This window comes from Necator americanus, chromosome I (assembly GCF_031761385.1).
Source record: "Necator americanus strain Aroian chromosome I, whole genome shotgun sequence".
Classification (NCBI taxonomy): Eukaryota; Metazoa; Nematoda; class Chromadorea; order Rhabditida; family Ancylostomatidae; genus Necator; species Necator americanus.
Genome location: NC_087371.1, coordinates 17,333,327 through 17,356,398, shown reverse-complemented (window position 1 = coordinate 17,356,398; position 23,072 = coordinate 17,333,327). Strand labels below are relative to the sequence as shown.

The following is a 23,072-nucleotide window of genomic DNA, read 5'->3' as shown; positions in this document are numbered from 1 at the left end:
CGTTCTTCACGGCGATTAGGGAAAACTGAGCGGAATCTACAATCTACAACCCAAACTCTTTCGCAGTAGGTTCCACACTACGTCAATATCATGACGCGCTGCTTTTAAGACGGACACGAAGTTTTTATCTCTTATTCCATGCCAGTGTTTCGGCGAGTTCGCCTTCTTGTCTGAAAGGGTGAAGTCGAAAGTGATTTGTCTGGTCCTCTCCCAAACGAAGAAAATCCTCAGTATGCTTCTGGATCTCATAGCTATGTACGAATGCAAATGAAAATCTACCTATTGATCTATGCAGTGTTCTGTTGATCTGCTTGTCAGTGAACCGCGGTTTTGACAAATTTTGAGACCGTCACCGTATCCTCGCGGTAACCTTTCTATTGACAACGCGGTTACTGTGTGTCCAACAAATTCATTCCCCTATTTCTGAAGTCCACGGATCTCCCTCACTAGAGGGATCACAGCCGGTTAGTCGCGAGGCTACGTGGCGCGTCCCCGGGTGGCGAATAGGGGGCTAATCGCGGACCAAAAGAGACCTTGTGCTTGCCCAGAGACGCAGGTGGATTCAGGGGATGGATTCCCTGTTTCTGCTGAGCCAGGACTGACTCATGACATCTTTGTATCCTTCACGTCGGTCCAGCCAAAACCCTGCAATCAAGTGACTGGGAGGTGCAAGGGAGGCGGTTTGGAGTCGCCTCCAACAAATAAGCTCCACATGTCCACTCCGGGAGAACGGAAGTTCTCCCAGAAACTCATGGGACTAGAGGCTTGCAATCTGCCCATGGGTTTTAAAATTTTACGCAAAACACAGTAATAGAAAAGAGTCTCCTGATTCCGGAGGAAAGCCTGGTACCGTAGCGCCAGGTGGGACGGGGTTACAGGAGTCATGTAGGCTACCGAAATGGAAAAGGACTAGGATGGCGATCTGTACTTATAACGCACGTACGCTTGCATAGGAAGCGGTCATCGAAGATCTGATGATGCAAGCCAAGAAGATCAAGTACGACGTCATCGGACTGACCGAGACCAGACGACGTCACCCTCTCAACGCCGTATATGAGACTGGAGAAGAACTGTTCTTAGGAACATGCGACAGTAGAGGTGTTGGTGGAGTTGGCGTCCTCGTCAACACGAGAACGGCAAAGAACATCGACTCTTTCGAACAACTTACGACCCAAATCGGACGTCTGTGGAAGAGAAGATGGGGTCCAACACCAGCTTTGACTATCTTCGTCGCTTACGCTCCAACATCAAGCTACGAAGAAGAAGAAGTCGAAGCTTTCTATATGGACCTAGAGAAGTTCTACCGAGAAGATCATGCCTTCCAAGAAGAACGCCGGAGGAACTTCACATCGGGACCCACGGCCTACATTGGAATGACCAGAGGGAGAGGCTCTTCGAGTTCATCATGACGACTAAGACCATCCATGGGAACTCGCAATTCCAGAAGCCTTCCTCTCTACGCTGGACCTGGGGGTCACCCGGTGGAGGGTACCGTAATGAAATAGACCACATCATCGTCAATAAAAGGTTCTGCCTGACAGACGTCGCTGTTGTACCAAAGTTCTATACGGGACCGGACCATCGACTTCTCCGAGGAAAATTTTCCTTCACAAGGAGAGCAGAGAAAGCCGCCAAGTTCAGAGAGAGAAATCCCAGTACTACCATCAACTCAATCTCTTCGCTCCACTAGCCGGTTTTTGGGAAGATTCCACAATGGACAACATCGACGAGGAATATGACCGGCTTGTTGAACACCTTCACGACTGCGCGAAGAAGGCTGAGAGTTTTAAAACCACCAAGAGGCGCCTGTATCTTGGAACTCTTGTACTGATACGCCAGCGTGGAGCAACACGAGCTGCAGGGAACCAAGAACTCACGTCCGAGCTCGCAAGGCTTTGCAGAGAGGCGATAAAGGTAGACCTTAAAGAGAGAAAAGCAGAAGTGCTGGCTGAAGCTGCAGAGGCGAGGAAAAGCGTCCGCTATGCCCGTCGAGACTTCGCCAGTCACAAGACGAGGATGACTGCTCTCCGGAACCCAAAGGGAACAGCCATTGCATCGAGAAGGGGGATGGAGAAAATCATCTACGACTTCGACTCTGATCTCTTCGACAGCCATGTCCACTTGCCTCCTCACCACCTAAGGGAAGATGGACAAGTCATTCCAGAGGTTCTCCCGTCCGAAATACGACATGCTATCATGTCGGTAAGAAATCGTACCGCACTCGGTCCCGACAGAATAAGACCAGAACACCTGAAGAGCCTTCCGCCAGTACTCATCAACACCCTGGCGAGGCTCTTTACACGTTATCTGTCGGAATGCAAGGTTCCTAAACAGTGGAAGACCAGCAAGACCGTGTTGTTGTATAAAAAGGGAGATCCACATGACATCGGCAACTATAGTACAGTCTGCTTACTGTTCGCCATCTACAAGCTTCTTACAGGAGTAATCCTTAATAGGATTGAAAAAGTCTTGGATGAAGGACAGCCATGCGAGCAAGCAGGGTTTCGAAAAGGATTCACCACGGTTGATCACGTTCACACTGTTTCGAAACTCATCGAGGTATCACGAGAGTACAAGATGCCGCTCTGTCTCACCTTTATTGACTTAAAGAAGGCCTTCGACTCAGTTGAGACGGAAGCGGTCGTGGAAGCCTTGCACAACCAAGGCGTTCCTACTCAGTACATAAAGGTACTTTGAGAGTTGTACAATAACTTCACGACCGGAATTTCGCCATTCTACAAGAAAATCATCATTGACATGAAGAGGGGGGCTCCGACAGGGCGATACGATTTCACCCAAAATATTCGCAGCCACCCTCGAGAATGCGAAAGTTGGAATGGGACGACATGGGAGTGAAAGTTGATGGTCGGCAGCTACACCATTTGCGCTTTGCTGATGACATCGTACTGATAACACCTAGTATCAGCCAAGCGGAAGCGGAAGCGGACCGAATTCGACGAAACATGTGGATGCATCGGTCTTCAGCTGAATCTACAAAAGACGATGTTCATGCGGAACGGATGGGTCTCGGATGCCCCATTCACGCTCAACGGAACGAATATATCCGAATGCAGCAGCTACGTTTATTTGGGTCGGGAACTGAACATGATGAACGACCTGACCCGCGAGCTGGGCAGGAGGAGACGAGCGGCTTGGGGAGCGTACAAGAGCATCGAGGATGTAGTGAAGAAGAGCAAGAACACCCGGCTCCGTGCTCACCTCTTCAACACCACCGTACTTCCTGCTTTGACCTATGCTTCGGAAACCTGGACATTTCGCAAGCAGGAAGAAAACGCAGTGAGCGTCATTGAACGCGCAATTGAGGGACTGATGCTAGGAGTATCCCGTTTCACGGAAGTGAGGGACAGGATTCAAAGTTCTCTCCTACGCCAACGATCGACGCCGCCGCGTTTGCCAAGGAAAGTAAAATAAGGTGGGCCGGACACGTGATGCGCTTTAATGACAACCGTTGGACCAGAGCCGTGAGCGACTGGGTTCCCTGCGATATTAAGCGCACTACAAGAGGACCGCCGACCCGATGGTCAGATTTCTTCACGAAGTCCTTCAAAGAAAAATATGATGCTCTTCGTGTCTCACGCGAAAGGATTAACCACTGGACTACTCTGGCACGCGATCGGGACAAATGGAAGAATTACTGGCGCCCGCTCGACCAGTTCGAAGATCAACGGGAGTCAAGGTGATCAAGGTGATTTCTGAAGTAATTACAATGAAAATTTGATTACTGGAATTTTATTTGGTACGATAGTGCTCAATTATCATCCATTATCCAAGGTTCACTTCTACATGCTTCTGTAAATCGTCAGATTCAACTAATCAGTTTTTTTCAGGATGTTTTAGCAACAAAAGGAACTGTCTGGAGATATCCTGCTTGTAACGTGTAACATTTATGAGCTCTCAAATGTTCAGGTGTTCATAAGCCCCAAGCTAATGGTGAACATGAACATCCTATAACGTTGCGCTTGCAGCCAGCAGTTTGCTCGGTGGAGTTCACAGTCTCAGAAGATTTCGCCCCTGAACAAGGTTCGCTCGCTATTCTTGAAGGGCCTTCGAGCTTGCCAAGGTGAGCACCCACCCATCACTATTGCAGTTATTTTCACTCTATGAATCCTTATTGACGAGAGCATATTCATGCACTAGGTGAGATAAGGTGGATAAAGAGATTAAAGCAGGGAGTTGATCAATTTGTTTGGGATGCAAAAACGCATTGACTTCAATTCATGATAGTATTTTGAGTGCAACAAGCAAACTTCAAGGGAAATACTGTGACGCGTTTTTTCCGTTTCCTTTCACAAAACAGAATTATCATTGTGGGGTTGTTGGGACTAATGGTCGATTTAATAGGTGCATAGCTAGGACGTGCAAAGCGGGAACAAACAAAACGTTTGCAATTGATGGCGCTAAACACCGTCAGGAAGAGACTATCCACTAGACTAGGTCAAGGCTTTTTTATTTTCTATTTTCTACTTTCACTCTTGCACTCTAGACAATCTCGTAACAAACTGAAAAAATGTGGTATTGAGGATTTTCAATTGTTCGGTATCGTATTTTAGAAAAGCAATTTTAGAAAAAAAGGCATTTCTGGGCTCATAATTGCGCAAAAGTGAAATCTCTCCAAACCTTGAAGTCCCAATGGCATTAACTCGAAATCTGCTACAGTGTCCCAGTAGTTGATAAACGTGGAAATTACCAAGCAGCATATATGCAACTCGAATTGTTCGTCAGAACTTCAGTAAGTCTCTAAACAGTGAATTCAGGTTTATGAGGATGTTACTGCAGTCGTTTTACGTCGTTAGTAGTTAAATGGAGACCTCTACATCTTACTTAAGATACCGAAAGATGGCAAATGGAAGAATTCACCCACGGTAAGCGGTGCGTTTTAATTCAATTATTTCTGCTCATTGAGTGGAATGGGAGAAAACCTGAGGTTAGGAAACTTAGAAAGAAAAAAGGTAAGAGTGAGGGAGAGGGAAACTCAGTCTTGTTCTCATGATCTTTCCCACTCTCATTCACTCTCTCTTTTTCACTCCACAGCAAACAGCAACGAGAGTGTCAGTGTTTCCTCTCCAAGCACTTTGAGTTCATTAGATTGTTCAGGAATTAATGCCGTTTTAACAAAAAAATTGCTATGGAAACAAAATTATGGCAACTTAAATTGTCTGGTTCTCTTAATTTTCCACCCTGATCTTTCCGCCGCAGAGATCGAATGCCTTCCTTGAAAAACTCTGCTCGTAGCGTCTCTAAGAAGTTGCCTACTTGAATTACCAGCGCTTCAAGATCCTCGTGTTTTTCCAAGGTCATTGACCAGTAAACAACATTGGGTAGTGGAATCGCGGATAAAATAAAATATGAGTAACACAACTGATTATAAATTATTCATAAGGATACATGGAAGATACTACGTGGGAAATTGTTTGATTTTTGCAACATGACGAGGTATTTGAGTTCGACGGGTCACTATCGGCAACTGGTGGTGCGTGGTCATTCCTCCTTGCAAAATTCACCACTCGACTCCTCAGAATCAACTCGACAACTGCTGTTTATTTCTGTACAGTCACGTTCACTACGAGCAGTTAAGATCTCTCGAATGCGTCTTGTCCGAAGATCTTTCTGTGCTCCGCACAGCACGCATTATATTATATTTGACATCTAAACACTGGTGGTTACAGTGAGACAAGATGACAAAGTGCCCTCAATTTCGTCTCCTGTTTCTGCGCAGGTCTAGCTCGTCTATCGGAGTGTCGACTACAGGTTCTTCATCTGCTACCTTCCCAGGTATGATTTGTTGAGAACCAGAAGTTGCCTTTACCATGATTTGCCGAAAGAAAAACGAGGAAGTCCTCGAAGCCATTCCCTTTTTCGGAATCAAAAAATGAGGAATTAAACGGTGTCTCGTCCAGTCCTACAAGTGAAATGACGTGCTAAATTCTTTCTCTGAACTTTTTCGAGGACAGCACTTGTATACGTCTCTATTCGGAACTATAGGAGGTCAAGTTTAGCTGACCCTTAAAGGAGAAAATACCAAAACCAAATTTGTGGCGCTAAAAAACTAATGGAAGTGATTCGTGTGTGCACAGCAAAGAAGATCCTAACTACGCTTCCGACTCTCATGACTATATACGAGTGAAAGTGTATGTTTATTTATTCGTAAGTTCGGATCTGCCCTAGTATCGACCAAGCCTTTCGAATCACTGAGAGGATAAAAACACTGACTTGCCTCATCGACTAGCCCTTGCAAGTGACAGTATGGGTTAGTCACACATTGGTTAACCTCAAGCGATCCTGATTTGAAGTGAACGTAGTGGCGCATAACAAGCGTTATTGATTAACGTCAGGTAATTTAACTTTATCCTTTATGACAAAGAAAACTGATCATGCTGAAGGAGAGCATCTCGTAGAACGGTGGAATAAAAGTGTTTACCAGTGTTAGTTGCATTCAGGATGTCCATACAAAAAAGGTCGGGCACGCCAGTATATAGTATGCAGTCTTTTACCGTACCTTCAGTAAAAGGGTTTAACCATCTTTAGTGTTACCTATTACTGCGTATTGAAAAACTACACTGCTAGTTTTCACTTCCTCCAGTTTTCGTGGATAGAGCAATGAGGACAAGATATTGTGGCTTGCTGCTAAAATATTTTTCCTTCTCGGATTTTGTTTGGTACCATCCCGTAAGCAGTGCGGTATTCCATACTCTATATGCTATATACTTTTTTCTAAATACTATTTACTTTTTCAAAATAAAGATAGCAGAAATTCACGTGACATTGTTGACAGCACCAGGCGATGGTGCGATTGTTTTTTTTTTATTTCACGAACGCCTTGAATTGGTCTGTACGAGGTACGAAGGTAGAAATATGAATGTTCGGAATACTCACAGATGACAATCGCGCGGCAACATGGTTGGCTATAACGTAGCACTGGCTACTGGTTCCGGAGAGCACCGCTGCTTATTGATGCAAGCGTGGATCAATCCTCTAGGGGAGTGTCATCATTTTCAAGAGTGGTTAAGAACAGTACCGAGCAGTGGACGCATGTGTGGCCCACGAAGCTAGTGTTTTTATTCTCTAATCAGACAAATCAGGCACCAGTTTATCGTGTTTATCGACCACGGAGAGGTGGAAAGTTTGGAATACGTTGTGAGGAAACGAAATTTGACCAATCTCCTATTCACGACAACTTGCGGTGTTTTATGTTCTGATTCGGTAGTCACCATCAATCTGTATCAAATCATCAAATCACAATCGGCAGCGATGCAAGGTGGGTCCGCCTACATCCAAATTTGATGGGGCAATATCTATAATACGTGTAATCTGTGATCCGTTTGCCGTAACTTGCGTAGCTTTTCTGCATGAACTTTCATCTACCATTGATTTTGGTTCTTGTATCGTACACCTCAAGCATGTAACACGGTCGCCTCTTAAGAATGCTGCAGTCCCTGCCACTGTGGTTTCTTCTGCTGTCTCTCAATTGTCAATGTGTTCTCGCAACAAATTCCACACATTTCCATTGATTCCATGGATCAAATTGTGTACGAGGTATCACAAGGCGCCAGACCATGCATCATGAGCCCTTCCTCTTTCGTGCACTTCGTATACTATCAGAAATGGACCCGCACGCCATCTCATGTGGGAACATTTGTTCTGAATGGTCATTCTTTTTTGTTTTGTGCTTTTTGTTTTGTTCTCGCGAGTCCTTACTCCTGTTTCGTCACGATCTGCAATGCTGCCGGGAGAGCGCTTTGTTTCCTTTGTGACAACTGCGAAATCCGCATTTCTGTTTCGCGATTCTGCGTTCGACAATGCTATTAAATTCAAGTACAGTTCAATTAAGACAACTCAAATATATGCCGTCACTTGCTGTTAAGCGACGAGAATTACAAACTTCGACAAAAATGTTTGCAGTAAGCTGTAGTTTGTATATTTAAAGAAAGTTTGAAGAGTATTTAAAGAGAGTGTTTCCAAATATGCATAATAGGACACCCTGAACCCAACTACACTGAGGAACTCTGCAATAAGGGGTTTATACTCCTTTGTCCAAAAAAACCCCTGCTATATTTTTGTCATAACAGTCGGTCAAATTTCCAGAAGCAGGTTCTCTTTTTGGTGAGTTTACACATCTAGGAATAGCTCCGTAGCAACTCGTACTCTCACTAATAAAAATTCTTGTAATGTAATGAGCGCTGCATTTTAGTTCCACTGATGATTAGATGAGACTCTAACACCTTTTAATTCTACTTTTACGAAGTTGAAACCAGAAAGGATGTTGCTATGAGGAACCTCCAATTTTTTTTCTGGCTAGGTCTTGGTGAAGCATTATATATTTCCATGCGATGAAGTAATTCAATACATTGATTTTTGCATTGATAATGTGGTACAATGCTTGCAAACGAGATGTAACTGCGAGAAAAGTAAAGGAAGTAGTAGGTAGCCTCTTGAAGGCGGTTCGCTTTCTCTCATATGCAAGATGAACCCGTTTTCTTTCCTAGATTTGAATCACGATGAAAAATACTACACTACTGTAACAAGGCTCACACGGAACTTTTCGAAAAATTGATTAGGTATTAATAAAACAGAAAAATATGCCATTCATAATTATGGACACTATTTATTATTTATTTATTTATGGAGTGGACAGTAAACAACAAAATGATAAATTACAGGTTTTTCACCAGAAGAGAATAAAAGGAAAACACAACATGGAACAACTGAAACGAGAGTTGACACTCTTTCTAACTGTGGAGGGAGAGAGGAGAGAGAGGAACGGATTTGGGAGAGAATGCGAGAGAGGGAAAGCGGCGACATGTGAGTAGCAGCTAAACGCACCACTCTTTTCACTTTTGCCTCTATTTGAACTCATCCTCTTCTCCTCACATCTCTCTCATACTCTTTCTGACTCTCCCTTTTCCTCTACACCTCTCGCACCCGATTCCCCTTCTTCCTCACATGTTTTCTTCTCCTTTCATTTCAATCTTCTCTTACTCACACACCTCCATTTATCCTTTTACTTCTCCTCTTTCTCCCTCACTCTCTCCTTCTTCTTTACTTCCCACACTCACCCATTCCCCACACCTCACTTTCCCTCCCTTCTTTCTCCCCCTCTCTGACAGTTTTTCTACTCCACTCCACCCTTCTCTCTCTCACACTCTTTCATTCCTCTCCCGTTTTTTTTTTCTCACGTGCTCTCCGTCTACCTCTCCTGCTGCCCACCTTCCCACTTTTTTATTTCCGGTAAAATTAACCAACATTTAACTTCATCTCCCTTAGATCTACCTGAATACTATCCGAGTGTCGGCCATAAAATAATCGAAATTCAATCAACGAGATCAACAGCTGAGCGGATAACTGATCGAATCACTTGCACTTCACTTGCAACACGTACATCGTGATCGTTGCTGAAGTAATCGAATAATAAACTATTCAAACAAGTTAGATAACCAGTTGCTAAGAAAAAAGAAATCCGTGAATATCTGTTTCATCTTTGTAAATCCGTTTACTACGAATTAAACAGTAAAATCTCTACATACTGCTAAAATTAAAGGAATAGTTCTGGAAGAAGCAAACATAACCAGTTGTTCTCATAATCAAACTATTTCTGAAGTACGACAACGGTCACGTTATTCCAGTTGTACATTCAGAGAATATGTGAAGGAATGTCCATGCTTCTTGGGAAATACTGAGGATAGAATTTGTGTTTTATCAGAAAATCTGGATATTCAAATCAATGGAATATTAAAAATAGAAAGCGGGACCTTTAACCACTTAAAATGTTCGAGATTAAATCTCCAGCTAAGCAAACCTCACGATTACAATCACTAGAGGTAAGTGAATCACTGCACTACTTTGTCTGAGGAAAACCAAGATAGTTATTCACCTTTATTCTGGCTAACGTTTCGATGTCATCGCCTTCTTCAGAGCCTGGAAAATCAAAGACATGTAATTTGTCCCCTCAAACGCTTTGTCTCACCACAACTTCGACTTAGCAGAAGACAACGTTAGAGATACAGACCACAGTAGCGCTCATCTTGAAGCCGTGAAGCCGTGAAGCCGTGATATTAACGGACCACTGGCTGTTTGAGTCGCGGTGCGAAAAGTAACTATAATAATAACGAAGCTCTTTGCATCTGACCCCGTAGGTCAAAACTCGCATATGTCTTAATACGACGTCATCTCGTTGGTCACAGCGATGCATTCTTCTTTACGATTCATGGCTAGACTTTTCGCTGCCATGTAGAACGCTTCCAATACTTTCCGCTCCAGAACGTCGAATTCGCGTGCCAAGAACGTGACTGCTATGTTGAAATGGGTGTTTTCATGGCCCCGTCTGTGATGGGCACCTAAAGGGGTCGACGATCTTGATTTTATGAGCCCATCTAGGTGATCTTTGACCCAAGTACATAGTGCTCTTCCTGTTCCGCCAATGTACTCAGCCCCCCATAGTTGACAGGTGATCGCAGTACACTTGCCATCCCGATACCACGCAGTCTCTTTGCCTTCCATTCGGACATACGACGCAGCTCGGCATCTCGCAAAGTCCGTCATAGGCATGGTTGCAGACTAGCTGCCTCTTCAAGTTCACAGGTGGTATGTCCATTACTCAGACCGAGTCTTGTAGACCCACCTGTCGTAAGCTCGCTCGCACTGCGTCACTAGATTGAATCACTAGAGGGTTAAATTACGGTGAAATTTCACCATCTCACATTCCGAGAAAAACGTGTTAGTTGGAGAAACGGATTTTGTCGAAGCACGAGGACCAAAGTGAAGCTGTTGGTGGCGACTCTGTAGGAGCACTGTTAACGGAAACTGGAATTCATTCGACGAATGATAGTGCCCAATTTACTTCCATCTTGCAACAACTGAAATCTCATAATTAGTTCCTTGTATATCCGGTTCATCTCTGATTATTTGTAAATGCTTAGGATTTCTCCATTCGGAGTGGTTAATCTGCGTCCTCATTTCTGCAACATTTTTCTTGTTAAAAAAAGATCTTACTCCATGTGATGTCTTCACCCGAAGCTGTTTTATCGTCATCTGCTCGAAAAATCCTTTTCAATGGTTCTATGCACTCAAGTATCCATAAAAGCAGAATTTATGAGACGTAGATACGAGTGGTCGCAACGGAGATAGCTTTTTATGTCACGTAGTGCAGAGAAAACAACCGACAAAAAAGGTTTTTTTGGCATGGGTATTAGTTTTCACTGCAGAGGAGAAGGAAGCATGGCGTATCAATCGGAACTCTTTTCGCAACGATGAACTATTCCAGCATACCGTGTAAATTCATGTAATTGTCCATCATGCGTAGCGCCTAGTCGAACGGCTATTCCATATTCTGCGAAACTTTACGCCTCGCCTGAGCTGCCTATCCACACCGAGTCACCTCAAGTCCTCTTTCACCACCTCAATCCAGAACTTCCGTTTTCGGCCAGGTGGCTTCTTCCAGCTCGAACCCGACGAACTCCTCAGAACTCGTTGAACAAGGCGATCCGCCGGTCTCCTTAATATATGACCAAAGAAGCGATGACGATTTACTTTAGCCACTTTCGATGGTGGTGCAAGATGTTGATGTCTTCCACTTGTCATCCGCCGGTATACCACATCAATTTCTGTGTAAAGATCTTTATTGTGGCATACCCTAGACCAAAAGTAGCCAAGTAGCCGTCTAAACAGCTTTCGATCCGCGCAGTCAAACCTCTCCATAACCGTTGATGGTGCTGCCCAAGTCTCCGATCCGTACATCATGATGGGGCAAATTGCTGATAGGTAGACTCTCAGCTTGACTTCGTTGGTGATGGGGGTCGACCACAATCATTTCGTTAAAGACTTAAATGCAGAAGTGGCCTTAGCGGTTCTTTGCTGAACATCTCTCTCGTAGCTGCCGTGGTTCTTTAGCGTACAGCCCAAGTAACAGAACTCATCGACGAGTCCTATCGGTTGTCCGTCCACCCTGATTCTCGTTCTCGAGATCTCGAAGAGATCCACATCTGCTTGCATTTATCAGGACGTAGACGTAGTCCATAGGCTGCAACCAGCTTTGATACAAGGTTGACAACATGTTGAAGTTTCGTACTGCTTTCCGCGAATATAACAACATCGTCGGCGTTCTCGAGGTCAGTCAAGGGGCATCCTGGTGGTGCTAAGACAATGTCGGTAGGACACTGGTCGACTGTTCTTCGCATAATGTCGTCGATGGCGAAATTGAACAGTAAGGGTCCTGCCACAGCCCCTTGTCTTACTCCAGTTACCACTTCAAACGGTGTTGTACATCCGGCTGGTGTTCGAACTGCAGCAGTTGTTCGTTGATTCATGTCATCAAGCAAGCGAACAAACTTTCCTGGTACTCCATCGGCACGAGTGGGGTTAAGTCGCGTAATTGTATTGTTGAAGACGGGATTTATCTCTCCGACGATGAACACCTGGTCAATCATAGATCGGAAAAAAATTTAAAAAAGCAGCAAAGAGATTCCTCGATAATTCCTTGGGTTTGTGACGGATAACTTCTTGTGGAGGGGAATTATGATAGCGTATCTCCACGAATCAGGTATTCTTTCGCCTATCCATATTGATCGGATGATCTTTGTCATCTCACGAATCCCAGACGGGGGAAGATATTTTAGCATTTCTGCGCTAATCCCGTCGTCTCCACCAGATTTTCCATTCTTCATTTTCTGAATACAAACTAGAACCTCCGCCTCGGTTGGTGGTTCCTCGTTAACCGCGTATGTCGGCCTATGGACGTGCTTGAGTTCAGGAGCTGACGGTGTTAGCCGGTTCAGCAAGGTCTTGAAGTGTTTCCGCAAAATGGGAAGCGTTGCTTCATCGACATTTACTTCATTGGCAGTGTTGAGGACAGGAGAACATCTTTTCATTTTGCCGCTATACTGTTTTAGTAGAGCATAGGCTTTCCGTGGGTTTCTGTCCTCCCACACCTTCTCAGACTCCATTGCTCTTGACGTCCCCTCGTTATCGCGGTTTTGTTGCAGTTGCTGACTCAACTTCCTTCTAAGAAGTTTTTCTTGGTTGAAGTCACCAGCGCTGTGCGCGACGCACACACAGAATTGTACGTGGATTTTGTTTCCGCAGATGAAAAGGCAAACTTCTTCCGCAGCAATAGAACCGGGAGCGTTTCCCTTGCAGCGTCCTGGATGCACTTTGTGAAGGAATCCGCATCGCTAAGCTTCTTCCTGGTCCGTACTCCAACATGAATAGACACACGTTGGCGGAATTTCGTTCTGCATTCATCGTCTTTCAGACGTGCCATGTCGATTTTCGGTTGGAGAGGAACTCCTCGGTTTCTCTTGTGGAACCGTATTTTGAATCTGAGAAGAACTGGACGGTAGTTAGAGTCGTACGCGACGTTCCAAACAGCTCCAGATTTTCGGATATCTGACTGAGGAATGTTCCTCGCCAGAACGTAGTCGAGCTGAAGCTTAAGTCCTCATCTTCCGCTTGCGCTGCTCTTCAGGCGTTAAAAGGAACCCCTGCCGTGTGAACTGATGGCGTCGATGATTCCTCTTAAACGTGGAAGCGATGATGAAGCCCGTCTGCTCGCACAAGTCGACCAGACGGTCACCGTTGTCCGACGTGCGCTCCGCTGGATTATACCATTTTTCTAGCACATCTCATTGCTGTTCGAGTCCCATCTTCGCATTTCCGTCAATTTCGACAATGATCACCTGCTAGCTTAGTATTTTAGACATCAACGCATTGAGTTAGTTCATCATAGAAGGCATCCTTATTGTTATCCTCAGCGGTTTCCGTAGGTGCGTGAGCACTAACGATCCAGAGTTTACGTCCTCTGCGATCCCGCAGTCGTAAAAAGGCGCATCTAGACGACGTTGAGCCAAATTCTTCTACCAGGTTCTTGTAATCGTTCCTCACAGCTATCGCGCAGACAGCTACTTTGTTCTCATCAGCATCGCCGCAATATATGGTGTAATTTTCGATGCTGATGACGGGCTGATCTCTCATGCGTGTTTCCTGCAGTGCAGCAAAAGGCACGCAAAGATATCGCAGAAGTCTGGATAGAGAGGCTTGTTGGAGTTCACTCGATAGTGTTCGGTAGTTCAGCGTGACGAAACGAATGGTTTTTGCCAAAGATTCCATGCTCCCTTCAGGCAGTTGACCTTTCAGGTTAACTGCCTGAAGGGAGCATGGAATCTTTGGCGGTGTGCTGGACGACAGCACCTTTTTGCAATGTATGGGAAGCTTTCGCCATATAACAGTGCAGGTTATATAGCTCGTACGTTCCCAATGCGTACACTCGAACGCCTGATTGCGTTTAGTTAAAGCAGGGCCACCACGTGCAGGTACCAATCAGACTCGTATACGTGGCCCCAGTACCGTCAATATTTAGATAACGAAAGTTGTGAAAGAAAGAAATGAAATTAGAACTAATGAGGTAGCAGGGATGTTCGATCACTCGATAGTGTTCGGCAGTTCAGCGTGACGAAACGAATGGTTGTTGCCAAAGATTCCATGCTCCCTTCATACAGTTGACCTTTCAGGTTGTTGTGGCGAGATTCCACAAGAAGAGAAATATGCCATTTTCGCGCTATTGTTTTCCATTCACCAGTGGATTTCACGGACATGTTCGCGATTTTTGTAACTCAGTGTTCAGTACATAGAAGCATATTTTTCTCATGCGTTGATATAAATTCGTAGAATATTTTGTTTCGTTGAGTCTTTCGCGAGTGTGAGCAGTCAATTCAATGCCCGAGCAGTGGACTAGTAGCAAAGTATTTTCGCAAATACACAAGATTTTGGCTACAACTCATAACGTCCAAAAAATTAAAGGTTCCCTGGGACAGGAATTTGAGAGCGAATCTATCACTCCCCTATTCTTCTCTTTTCTCAAACGACTCCTAATCTTGTCTTAAACGAGAATTGTTTCAGGAATTTAAAAATTTGGAGAGAAGAGGATTTCGTAGGAATCTCACAAAAGAGTGAAGTTTATACTCTTTTTTTTCTTCGGAATAATATAAAGATGAAGAAACGGCCACTCAAAACTGCTCCCTGCTTCATCTTCAAAGGAAAACTGAGGAGGATCAGTGCGCGAAAGCGCGTTCTTCACGAACCAGCTGCTTTCTATGCATAGCTTTAACGCTATGATCCAGTTTTGTTTGCTACACTAACTTTGTTTTTCCACTGATAACAATTTCTCATTTTGTGTATTTGAGGCCATTTACTCTTCCGGATGTCATAGGAGCCAGTTCTCTCGAGTAAGCTAAGCTTATTCCTGTTGCTTCTACGAGATATTATCTCTGAAATTAGGTTGAAAAAATATCTATCGATGCCAATTCCTAAGCTAAAGACTAAGCTCATCATCAGTGACGTTAATACAACTCAGAAAGGTATGATCTGGACAAATCTCCTTGTCGTCCGTCTTTCTATTACTTTGTTTATTTGTTGAAAAAAAAACGAAGTTTAATTATTGCTGCAATTCTTTCATATTTCTAAATTTGTAGAAAGTTGTTCGCGCTTTCACTAGTATTCTTGGAAACAACAACTATATCTATGAAAAGAAGTCAACATCAAAAATTCCCCAAACGCATTGTCATTCATTTTGAGAATGGCATTGAAAATAGAAAATGGGAGAGATGAAGTATCTTGACTATCTTGGCATTCTAAAATCTTCAAAAGGCATCTGTTTACAAACTAACATTTTAGAGTACGACTCAATCCAACACCTTATTTTTTTAAGTGACCTCTAAAAAATTATTCGGATTCGTCTGTTTGGGTGAGTAATGTTGAGAGCCAATCTTCATCTTTGCGATCTACACCTCACTCCTCAAACGAATGATTAAATAACTCCTCCGCGTTTATCAAAACAACAGATAACTGAAGAAAAAAGAGAGTTAAACAGATGACGCCTCTAACAGTTCTGTCTTCTTTTTCCTGTCAGGTGTCTGGGATGCGACTTCAGAAGCAGTGTTAGGCGTCACTGATCCAGAAATAGAAGAAGACAGGTAATTTCCCTCATATCCTGCTATATCACCGTCCAAACGTTGCTAGTTCTCAAAATGAGTGTCTGACAAGGGGTGGGCCGAGAATTGTTGGACTTGTGACCGAAAAGAAACAAAATAGTTTCTTTACCCTTATATGGATTCAAAAAAAAATAACCAGATGAGTGGAGAAAGGTAGTACAGAAAAATAAATCCGACATAAAAGAATGTGCGGTCATCTTTCGATCGGGGCCATTAGCCTTAAGAAAGCATCAGTCAGTTTATTTTTTGAAGCTAGAGGGACACCAGACGTCCATCTTCGATCCGCTAAAGTTTGGAATTATTACTGATACTCTCAATCGTCTCCTAGTTCAAGTTGTTTTATTCTTTATGAGATTCCAAAGGGGACTTCTAGTGTAAAGAGCTAAAGTTCTAAAGAGGTAGCGTCAGTCCAAGAACTATCAGTTCAAATTTATGTCGTATCGATTTCGATAAGCTGCACAGGAGGTTGTTAAATAAGTTTATTGGCTAACGTTTCGGCAATATCGCCTTCTTCAAAGCCTGAAATGGCGATTCAGTCTACAATTTAAACGACCAATCTCTCCACAACTAAACTGATACACTCCATGCCTACTTTTCAATCACCAACTTAACGACTACACAGGATGCTTACCTTAGATCGGAGACACCTGGCATGGACCGCTGACTAATCGATCTTGAGGGCGAATGGTTCGAATGTCTCATTCGGATCGGAAGAACCACTCGAGATATGGCGCGAGTTCCCGCGTTATCGACAGACAATCGCCCTTACGGTTCACCTTAGGGTTTTTGGCTTGGATCTAAAATGCCTCCAGCGATTCTCGAGCCAACGTTTTAGATTGGTGCGCTAAGATTTGGACCGTAATTTCAAAATCGGTTTCGTCATGTTTTTGTGTTCTATGGGCACCTAAAGAATAGGTTACGGGAATGGACACCAAGGTGTCCATTCTTGTAACCTATTCTTGCCTTTTGTACTCTGCCTTTTGTACTCTGCCTGTACTCTGCCTGCCTTGTAACCTATTCTTGCCTTTTGTACTCGGTCCTGCCGTTTCACCAACATACTCGTCGCCACAGTTCGCGCAAGAAATCAGGTAGATTAGTCCGGATCTCAAGCAGTCTCCTGGTCTACCTGTGGGACAAATAATACAGTTCGGTGTTGTACAGATGGTATCGTACAAACGATTCCGAACTAGCTGACGTTTCAAACAAAGTGTTCGGTGGTATTTCAACGACCGAAACGGAGCTATCCAAGTCTGCTCTCCTCAGACACCGCCTAATGGCAATGCTCATTTCATCGGAGATATAAGAAAAGCAGAGAGGTATCTTATCTGTGGTGAGGTTTCCAATTGCCGTGCTCGTTCACTTCCGTATCGTCTCGTTTGAGACGTTCGGATTTCATAACCATTACAAACAGATATTTCGTGAGCCAAAGTTAACGATTCCTTTCCCTCCTCAGGTCCACTACAAACGGTTCTTGCCGTGCGGAACATGTTGTTGATCACAGCTTTCTTCAGTTCAATTTTACTCCGTTGAAATATCCAGGCTCATCTACAAGTTGGGGTGAAAATTCCTGGTTTGAAAAATAGCTAGCTTTCAAATTTCGAATACTGCTAAACAATCTAAGAATGATCTAATCAACGTAGTAGCTCGTTGGTAGATTTTTAAAGTTCAATCCTAATGAATGTTTCAGGGAGTCTAATTCACGAAAAACACTCAATTCTACTTCAATAATTATATTCGTCTGCTTTGGACTGCTTCTAGCGCTAATCATCATTGGTGTCGTATCGGTTTTAATAGTGCAAAAAAGACAGTATAAAAGGAAATTAGAGTTAGCAGAGGAGATGCGAAAAGAGGAAGAAGAAGAAAGGAAAAGGAAAAAAAAGAAAAGAAGACGTCACAAGAAGGTAGACGTTATGATTTTATATTGAGACGAATCCAGCTGATTTCTCACATATTTCAGCGAAAAAAACGCAGAAAAGAACGAGAAAAACTTTCGAAGAAACAGGAGGATGCGAAACAGTGTTTTGATGTTGGTGTTTGGTTCGACTGTTTCCAAATAATTCCTCAGTTTTTCTCCACATGCAGTTCCGAGGAAATTTTGCAAATCACACCTAATCCTGCTGACTAATCTTACCGCAACTACTTCAGGTGAAAACAGCACTAGTGGATTACCTTGAGAATCAGACGTATAGCCGAATAACACCATTAGATGAACAGCAAAGCGCAAAAAGGGAAGGATCCGGGCTGCTAGAAGATCAACCAAATAAAAATGATGAGCAGATTGTGCAGACTCCCAAGGATGACCTTTCACCTAAAAACGAAGGACCAGAGTTGGGAGAGGAAAACAAAGATGGTTTACCAAACTTGAATAAAACGCAAGAAAACGAAGGGGGAACAGATGAGGTACTTCGGAAGTCGAACGAATTCAATCTCCAACTTCAGAATGTGAAAAACGACAACGATTCAGATAGAGACAAGAAAAAGTCCGCATATGAGCTCTAAAGATAATTAATCGAAAAATACCGTACTCTTTATCGCATTTAAAGAAGTTTTCCGTTCGTGTTAAACTGATACAGCTGCTACATAAACATTTTCCGTTGTTTTTTCTTTGTTAAGGAATTCAACAAATTTGCTTCTTTCGTTTCGTTTTAGAGCGGTTCTTCTACTTCGAGTCCACTGTTTTTATTCGTTTTCAAAAATGGAAACTACGAATAACCGTTCTTTACAGGTCGTTAGGTGTTGCTTTCAATTCACGTCCCCTCAGGCATTGAATGTTCAAGTGTCCACACAAAGAATTTATTTTCGAAGACAAGAGAACATGCGAAGGCCGCTTTTAAATGTTCGATTTGTCCAGAAGTCTAAATGGTGGATGTAATAATGTAAATAATTGACAAAGCAAAATTACTTGCAGTTATTTTGAGAAGAAAAATTAGAGATTGTGTGGAAGAGTTCACCATTACTCGTTCTTGGGTACCACATAAATAATGTGAATTTGAACTATGAAACAATCTGAATGTTTCGTGAAGTGGTAGCAACACAGAGTCCTATGCTGTGAAAATTACCTGAAGCCTAGTGAAAATGCGTAGGTGGTTGCGCTCAAAGTAATGCGGTGAGACCTGCTACCTATCTCTGAAGTTCGACTGGGTCGAAATCGAGGTGCAGCAGGTTGGTGTTCGAAGTATCTTAGCGTAAATAGGAATTGATACCACCAAGCAACTTTAAAAAGCATTAGTTAGCGTGCTACTACTCGAGATAGGTCGTATACTTGGCAAAAGTCTACGTGGCGCAGTGAATACACCACAAAGGTTTGTCCGTTGCCTATTTTCCATTGTAGACTGAAAAATCTTCTGATGAAAATTCCACTATTAACCTCCGCTGCGTCTACAAATGGCAAAGAAAAGTCCGGAAAATCCGTGTATTGTTCTCACGTTTATTTTTTGAAGCGGAGAAGTCTTTACTTTACACAAAGAATTTGATCATGATTTTCAAGATTTGGAAGAAGACAGTTTTTTTTCGTTATTTATTATCAACCGCTAGCTAAGATTACAAACCACATGTGTTGGAATGGAACGGGACAAATCATGAAATTTGTAGCAGAAAGGCAGAAGCAATGTCATGCAGAATTCAAGAGCTGCTTCCTGAAATTTCTTGTTTTCCCTGCGAATCTGTCTAATGCACAGTTTTCTTTCTCCCAAACCTTACAATCATGAAATGTTGAAAAGTTCGACCTTCAATGAACCTCGGCATAGTTGGATGTCGTATCGATAACCATTCGTCCTCGTGATCGACCAGTCAGCGCTCCATACTAGGCGTCTACGATCTAAGGTGAGCATTCAATGTAGTCGCTAAACTGGTGATTGAAAAGTTGACGTGGAGTTTCTCAGTTTAGTTGTTGAAGAGGTTGGTCGTTCGAATTGTGGGTTGAATCGCCGATGTCAGGCTCTGAAGAAGGCGATATTGCCGAAACGTCGGCCAATAAATTTATTTAACAACCTCGTGTACAGCTTATAAAAATCGATACGACAATCATGAAATGGTTCAAGAAGAAAATGACCGATTGCTTATTTGAAATCCGAATTTGGGGATTATCCGAATCTTGAGCTAATGGGTAGCGCAATCTCATACCAGTCTTGCCTGAAAGGGTAAAACACTGACCTGATATGCTGGCTAGCCCCTTCCAGTCATTGTCTAGGTACGCATGCGTTCATAATTCTCAAACGATTATGAATTGAAGTCGAACGCACATTCGCATCCCACAAGAATTGATCAACGCCGCGCACTCTTCTTTATCTTTCTTCAGTATTCCGGGAACGCGTGACGCATTCGCTGCAACGCACACTTCTCTGCTTCAAGCACAAACTTGCTGCCTTCTTTTTGCCCTGCTACAGTCGCAGACAAACACCGCCTGCCACTTGAACATTTTAGATGCAAACTATGTTTAAAAGTTTTTTATCTTTGCTATCCTGAGTTTAAACATTTTCCGATTCCTCTAGTTACCATTGAATAGACGTTCGGACCGAAGCATACGAAAAACCGCTTCTTTTTTTTCGTTTATTATTAGGCGGCTTAGTTCAGACGCCCCATAAATGCCCTACTATTTCTAGTTTCGTTTCACAGTTCTCTACGGTCTTTAACCGAATTACCTAGGCAACTTTGCAATGCTATGCTTTAGGAGTTTTTTCTCTTCATTTTCAGCTACATAAATGACAACACCTCCATCAACGAGGTTGGTGAACACTAATTACGTGATGAGTAGCTCATTTTCTAAATCTCTCCTATCAACTTCGACCGTACGATCAGGAGTTAGTGGAGGAAAAATTGTAGCGAACATAACGTATCATTTTTCCAACTTTTCACAACAATTCTTTCATTAGCCAAATCTTATAGGGAAACAAAAACGACGGATACCGGATCAAACGTAATGAAACCGCTGATTTACGGTACGGCGGCCGCTGCTGTACTTTTCATAGGAGTTGTCATAGTTATGTGGATGATAAAAGAGCGTAGAAAACGTATTAAAAAGTTAGAACTTTTGGAATCATTAGAAAAAGAAAAGACAGGGAAAAAACGAAAACGAAAGAGGAGACATAGAGTTAGTGTTGAGATTTGATTTATTAATCATATTAGTATTGACTTTTCTACATTAAGAGAACAAGAGGACCGAAGCCAGTAATAAAAGTTAAGCAAAGCGAAAAGGTGAGATTTCTACTATGTATGTGATTAAATATGCACTCTCATGGGATGATCGGATAGGTGTATATTCTACGAGTTGGTTAGAGACTGAGGAGCATGCCGTAATCGAAGACGAAACGACTTCTTTGCTTTGAATTAGCTAGCAGTGGTGAATAATATAGAAATTAATTCCCCAGAATTTTGATTACAGAACAAAACTATACTGGCTGATTGCTCTCAAATCTACAATTCTGCTTCAATTCTGCTACAATTTTGATGCAATTTTTCTCTCTCAACTAGCAAATAAACGAGTCCCGCTCTTCTGAGAGACTCGAACCTATCTTTTACGACGAGACACACCAGACACACCTAGACATGCGCAAGCTGCTCACTACTCTTCTTATCCCAGAAATTTTGCAAATATTTGTAAGCATTTGTGGTGCTTCAAGTTAATTTCTTGCATCGACGAAAAAAAACTTCTGAAGTTTTCCAACCTTCATGTAGTTACGAAATTACTGTAATTACAGAACAGTTAAAAGCATCACCCAACGAATCTGGGGTTGTATGGGTTTCAAGCGGGTAATGCCTATACTGGGTCGTAGATCGGGGAATGGGAATGGATGGACGATTCTGTTCATCTCTCCCTGTAACAGTGGAGACGGACGACCTCGGAACGCTGTTTCTCACGACGGCTTCTGTTGCAACGCGCAACCGTTGCGCCCCGCCCCTCCTGCGATTCGTCCGAATGGGTTTTCGACGAATGGCAAGCTGGAGGACGCAGGGTTGCGCTGCGATAGAGGGCGTCGTAAAGCGTTCCGCGGTCGTGCGTTTACACTGATACACGGAGAGATGAACGGAATCACCCTCTTCCCCACAATCTACCACCTTGTATAGGCATTAGCCGCCTGAAACCCGTACCACCACAGATTCGTGCGGTGATGCCTTTAAGCCTAGTTAACATCCGAACCTAGTTAACAACAACCTAGTCCGAATCAACATCATTACGCGAATATCAATGTAAGACCGTGTAGTGCAGCCGATACGAGCTTCGGTTGTGTGTGTACGATCGATAATTTGAATCACCCCAGTCTGACTACCTTTTTTGATCTCTTTTTTATTTACAAATATGTAACGATAATGTAATTGTAGTCGCAAAATTAATTATTCACGTTAACAGCTGACTGTAAGGATGTTTTGACAGGATTGGTTCATTGGTTCCGCTGTCTCCTATTTCCAGCTGAAAAAGGCACTCGCCGATTACCTCGAAATGCACACGCAGACTATTGGATCGGTAAGGGAAGAAGAAAATGGATCAAAGAATAGCGTCAATAGAAATGAAAACAGAGAAGGAGCTGGTGGTAGTGATCCCTGTTCAATCGATAGTCAGACACAAGAAGATCACCGAAGAACCAAAAGCAATAGTGAAAAGGATTCAATGTAGCAAAATCTCATGATTTTCTCGCAATACGATCCAGTGTTGATTTGTAATTTTAAGTTTCAAATGACAAATTAATTCTTCTTTCACAGTTTAGAGAGACCTTTTGTACTTACATTTCTTCGAAAATAAACAAGTCAACTGACGAGTTTTTCTTGATTTCTTCTTAAATGGATTCGCTGCAGATACTCGGTCTGACAGCAGCAAAACATCAAAACTAATCCCCAGATATTCTGGCCAGGTTTCCCATCACTAGGACGAAATTGTACAATTTGGGCAATTGCCAGGAACCACAGAAACCCTCAGACCTGATGAAGTAACGTATTTGGCAGCAAGTGTAATTCTATTGCGGTATCCTTCCCACGAAGAGAAGTTATGCATTTATTTGTCAAAATAATACGCAATGTATACGATGAGATAACAATGGCTAGAAAAAGGCTTACAACTTCAAAAAAGTATAAGTAGTTTCT

At 43.1% G+C, this 23,072-nt stretch overlaps 10 protein-coding genes across 15 annotated transcripts; 5 read left to right on the top strand and 5 right to left on the bottom strand.

The window, feature by feature from the left end:
- Positions 1–974: 974 nt before the first annotated feature.
- RB195_005929 (uncharacterized protein) lies at positions 975–1,409 on the top strand (the record flags this gene model as incomplete). Its single annotated transcript, XM_064178741.1, has 1 exon — positions 975–1,409. One exon carries the CDS (start codon positions 975–977, stop codon positions 1,407–1,409), a length of 435 nt encoding a protein of 144 aa, XP_064035757.1.
- Positions 1,410–1,713: 304 nt separating this feature from the next.
- RB195_005928 (uncharacterized protein) lies at positions 1,714–2,697 on the top strand (the record flags this gene model as incomplete). Its single annotated transcript, XM_064178740.1, has 1 exon — positions 1,714–2,697. The coding sequence occupies one exon, from the start codon at positions 1,714–1,716 to the stop codon at positions 2,695–2,697; it is 984 nt and encodes a 327-aa protein (XP_064035756.1).
- Positions 2,698–2,822: 125 nt separating this feature from the next.
- On the top strand, positions 2,823–3,311 carry RB195_005927 (uncharacterized protein; the record flags this gene model as incomplete). Its single annotated transcript, XM_064178739.1, has 1 exon — positions 2,823–3,311. The coding sequence occupies one exon, from the start codon at positions 2,823–2,825 to the stop codon at positions 3,309–3,311; it is 489 nt and encodes a 162-aa protein (XP_064035755.1).
- A 265-nt stretch (positions 3,312–3,576) lies between these two features.
- Positions 3,577–9,292, top strand: RB195_005926 (uncharacterized protein; the record flags this gene model as incomplete). Its single annotated transcript, XM_064178738.1, has 5 exons — positions 3,577–3,706; positions 3,928–4,081; positions 7,101–7,276; positions 8,679–8,820; positions 9,283–9,292. 5 exons carry the CDS (start codon positions 3,577–3,579, stop codon positions 9,290–9,292), a joined length of 612 nt encoding a protein of 203 aa, XP_064035754.1.
- Positions 9,293–10,170: 878 nt separating this feature from the next.
- Positions 10,171–10,563, bottom strand: RB195_005925 (uncharacterized protein; the record flags this gene model as incomplete). The annotated part of the gene is made up of 1 exon (XM_064178737.1): positions 10,171–10,563. The coding sequence occupies one exon, from the start codon at positions 10,561–10,563 to the stop codon at positions 10,171–10,173; it is 393 nt and encodes a 130-aa protein (XP_064035753.1).
- An 825-nt stretch (positions 10,564–11,388) lies between these two features.
- Positions 11,389–11,754, bottom strand: RB195_005924 (uncharacterized protein; the record flags this gene model as incomplete). Its single annotated transcript, XM_064178736.1, has 1 exon — positions 11,389–11,754. The coding sequence occupies one exon, from the start codon at positions 11,752–11,754 to the stop codon at positions 11,389–11,391; it is 366 nt and encodes a 121-aa protein (XP_064035752.1).
- A 185-nt stretch (positions 11,755–11,939) lies between these two features.
- Positions 11,940–12,440, bottom strand: RB195_005923 (uncharacterized protein; the record flags this gene model as incomplete). Its single annotated transcript, XM_064178735.1, has 1 exon — positions 11,940–12,440. One exon carries the CDS (start codon positions 12,438–12,440, stop codon positions 11,940–11,942), a length of 501 nt encoding a protein of 166 aa, XP_064035751.1.
- Positions 12,441–12,455: 15 nt separating this feature from the next.
- Positions 12,456–12,956, bottom strand: RB195_005922 (uncharacterized protein; the record flags this gene model as incomplete). Its single annotated transcript, XM_064178734.1, has 1 exon — positions 12,456–12,956. One exon carries the CDS (start codon positions 12,954–12,956, stop codon positions 12,456–12,458), a length of 501 nt encoding a protein of 166 aa, XP_064035750.1.
- A 748-nt stretch (positions 12,957–13,704) lies between these two features.
- RB195_005921 (uncharacterized protein) lies at positions 13,705–14,118 on the bottom strand (the record flags this gene model as incomplete). Its single annotated transcript, XM_064178733.1, has 1 exon — positions 13,705–14,118. One exon carries the CDS (start codon positions 14,116–14,118, stop codon positions 13,705–13,707), a length of 414 nt encoding a protein of 137 aa, XP_064035749.1.
- Positions 14,119–15,119: 1,001 nt separating this feature from the next.
- Positions 15,120–22,608, top strand: RB195_005920 (uncharacterized protein; the record flags this gene model as incomplete). 6 transcript variants are annotated; one of them, XM_064178730.1, is made up of 12 exons in its annotated part: positions 15,120–15,127; positions 15,192–15,233; positions 15,286–15,365; positions 15,917–15,980; positions 17,686–17,899; positions 17,956–18,024; positions 18,144–18,325; positions 19,232–19,300; positions 20,883–21,087; positions 21,144–21,191; positions 22,405–22,458; positions 22,512–22,529. In XM_064178730.1, the coding sequence occupies 12 exons, from the start codon at positions 15,120–15,122 to the stop codon at positions 22,527–22,529; spliced, it is 1,053 nt and encodes a 350-aa protein (XP_064035744.1). The 6 variants fall into 6 exon arrangements, with proteins under 6 accessions (XP_064035744.1, XP_064035745.1, XP_064035747.1 ...); XM_064178731.1 differs by lacking the exon at positions 20,883–21,087 and having other exon boundaries at positions 18,144–18,398; XM_064178732.1 differs by lacking the exons at positions 19,232–19,300; positions 20,883–21,087; positions 21,144–21,191; positions 22,405–22,458; positions 22,512–22,529 and having other exon boundaries at positions 18,144–18,497.
- Positions 22,609–23,072: the final 464 nt, after the last annotated feature.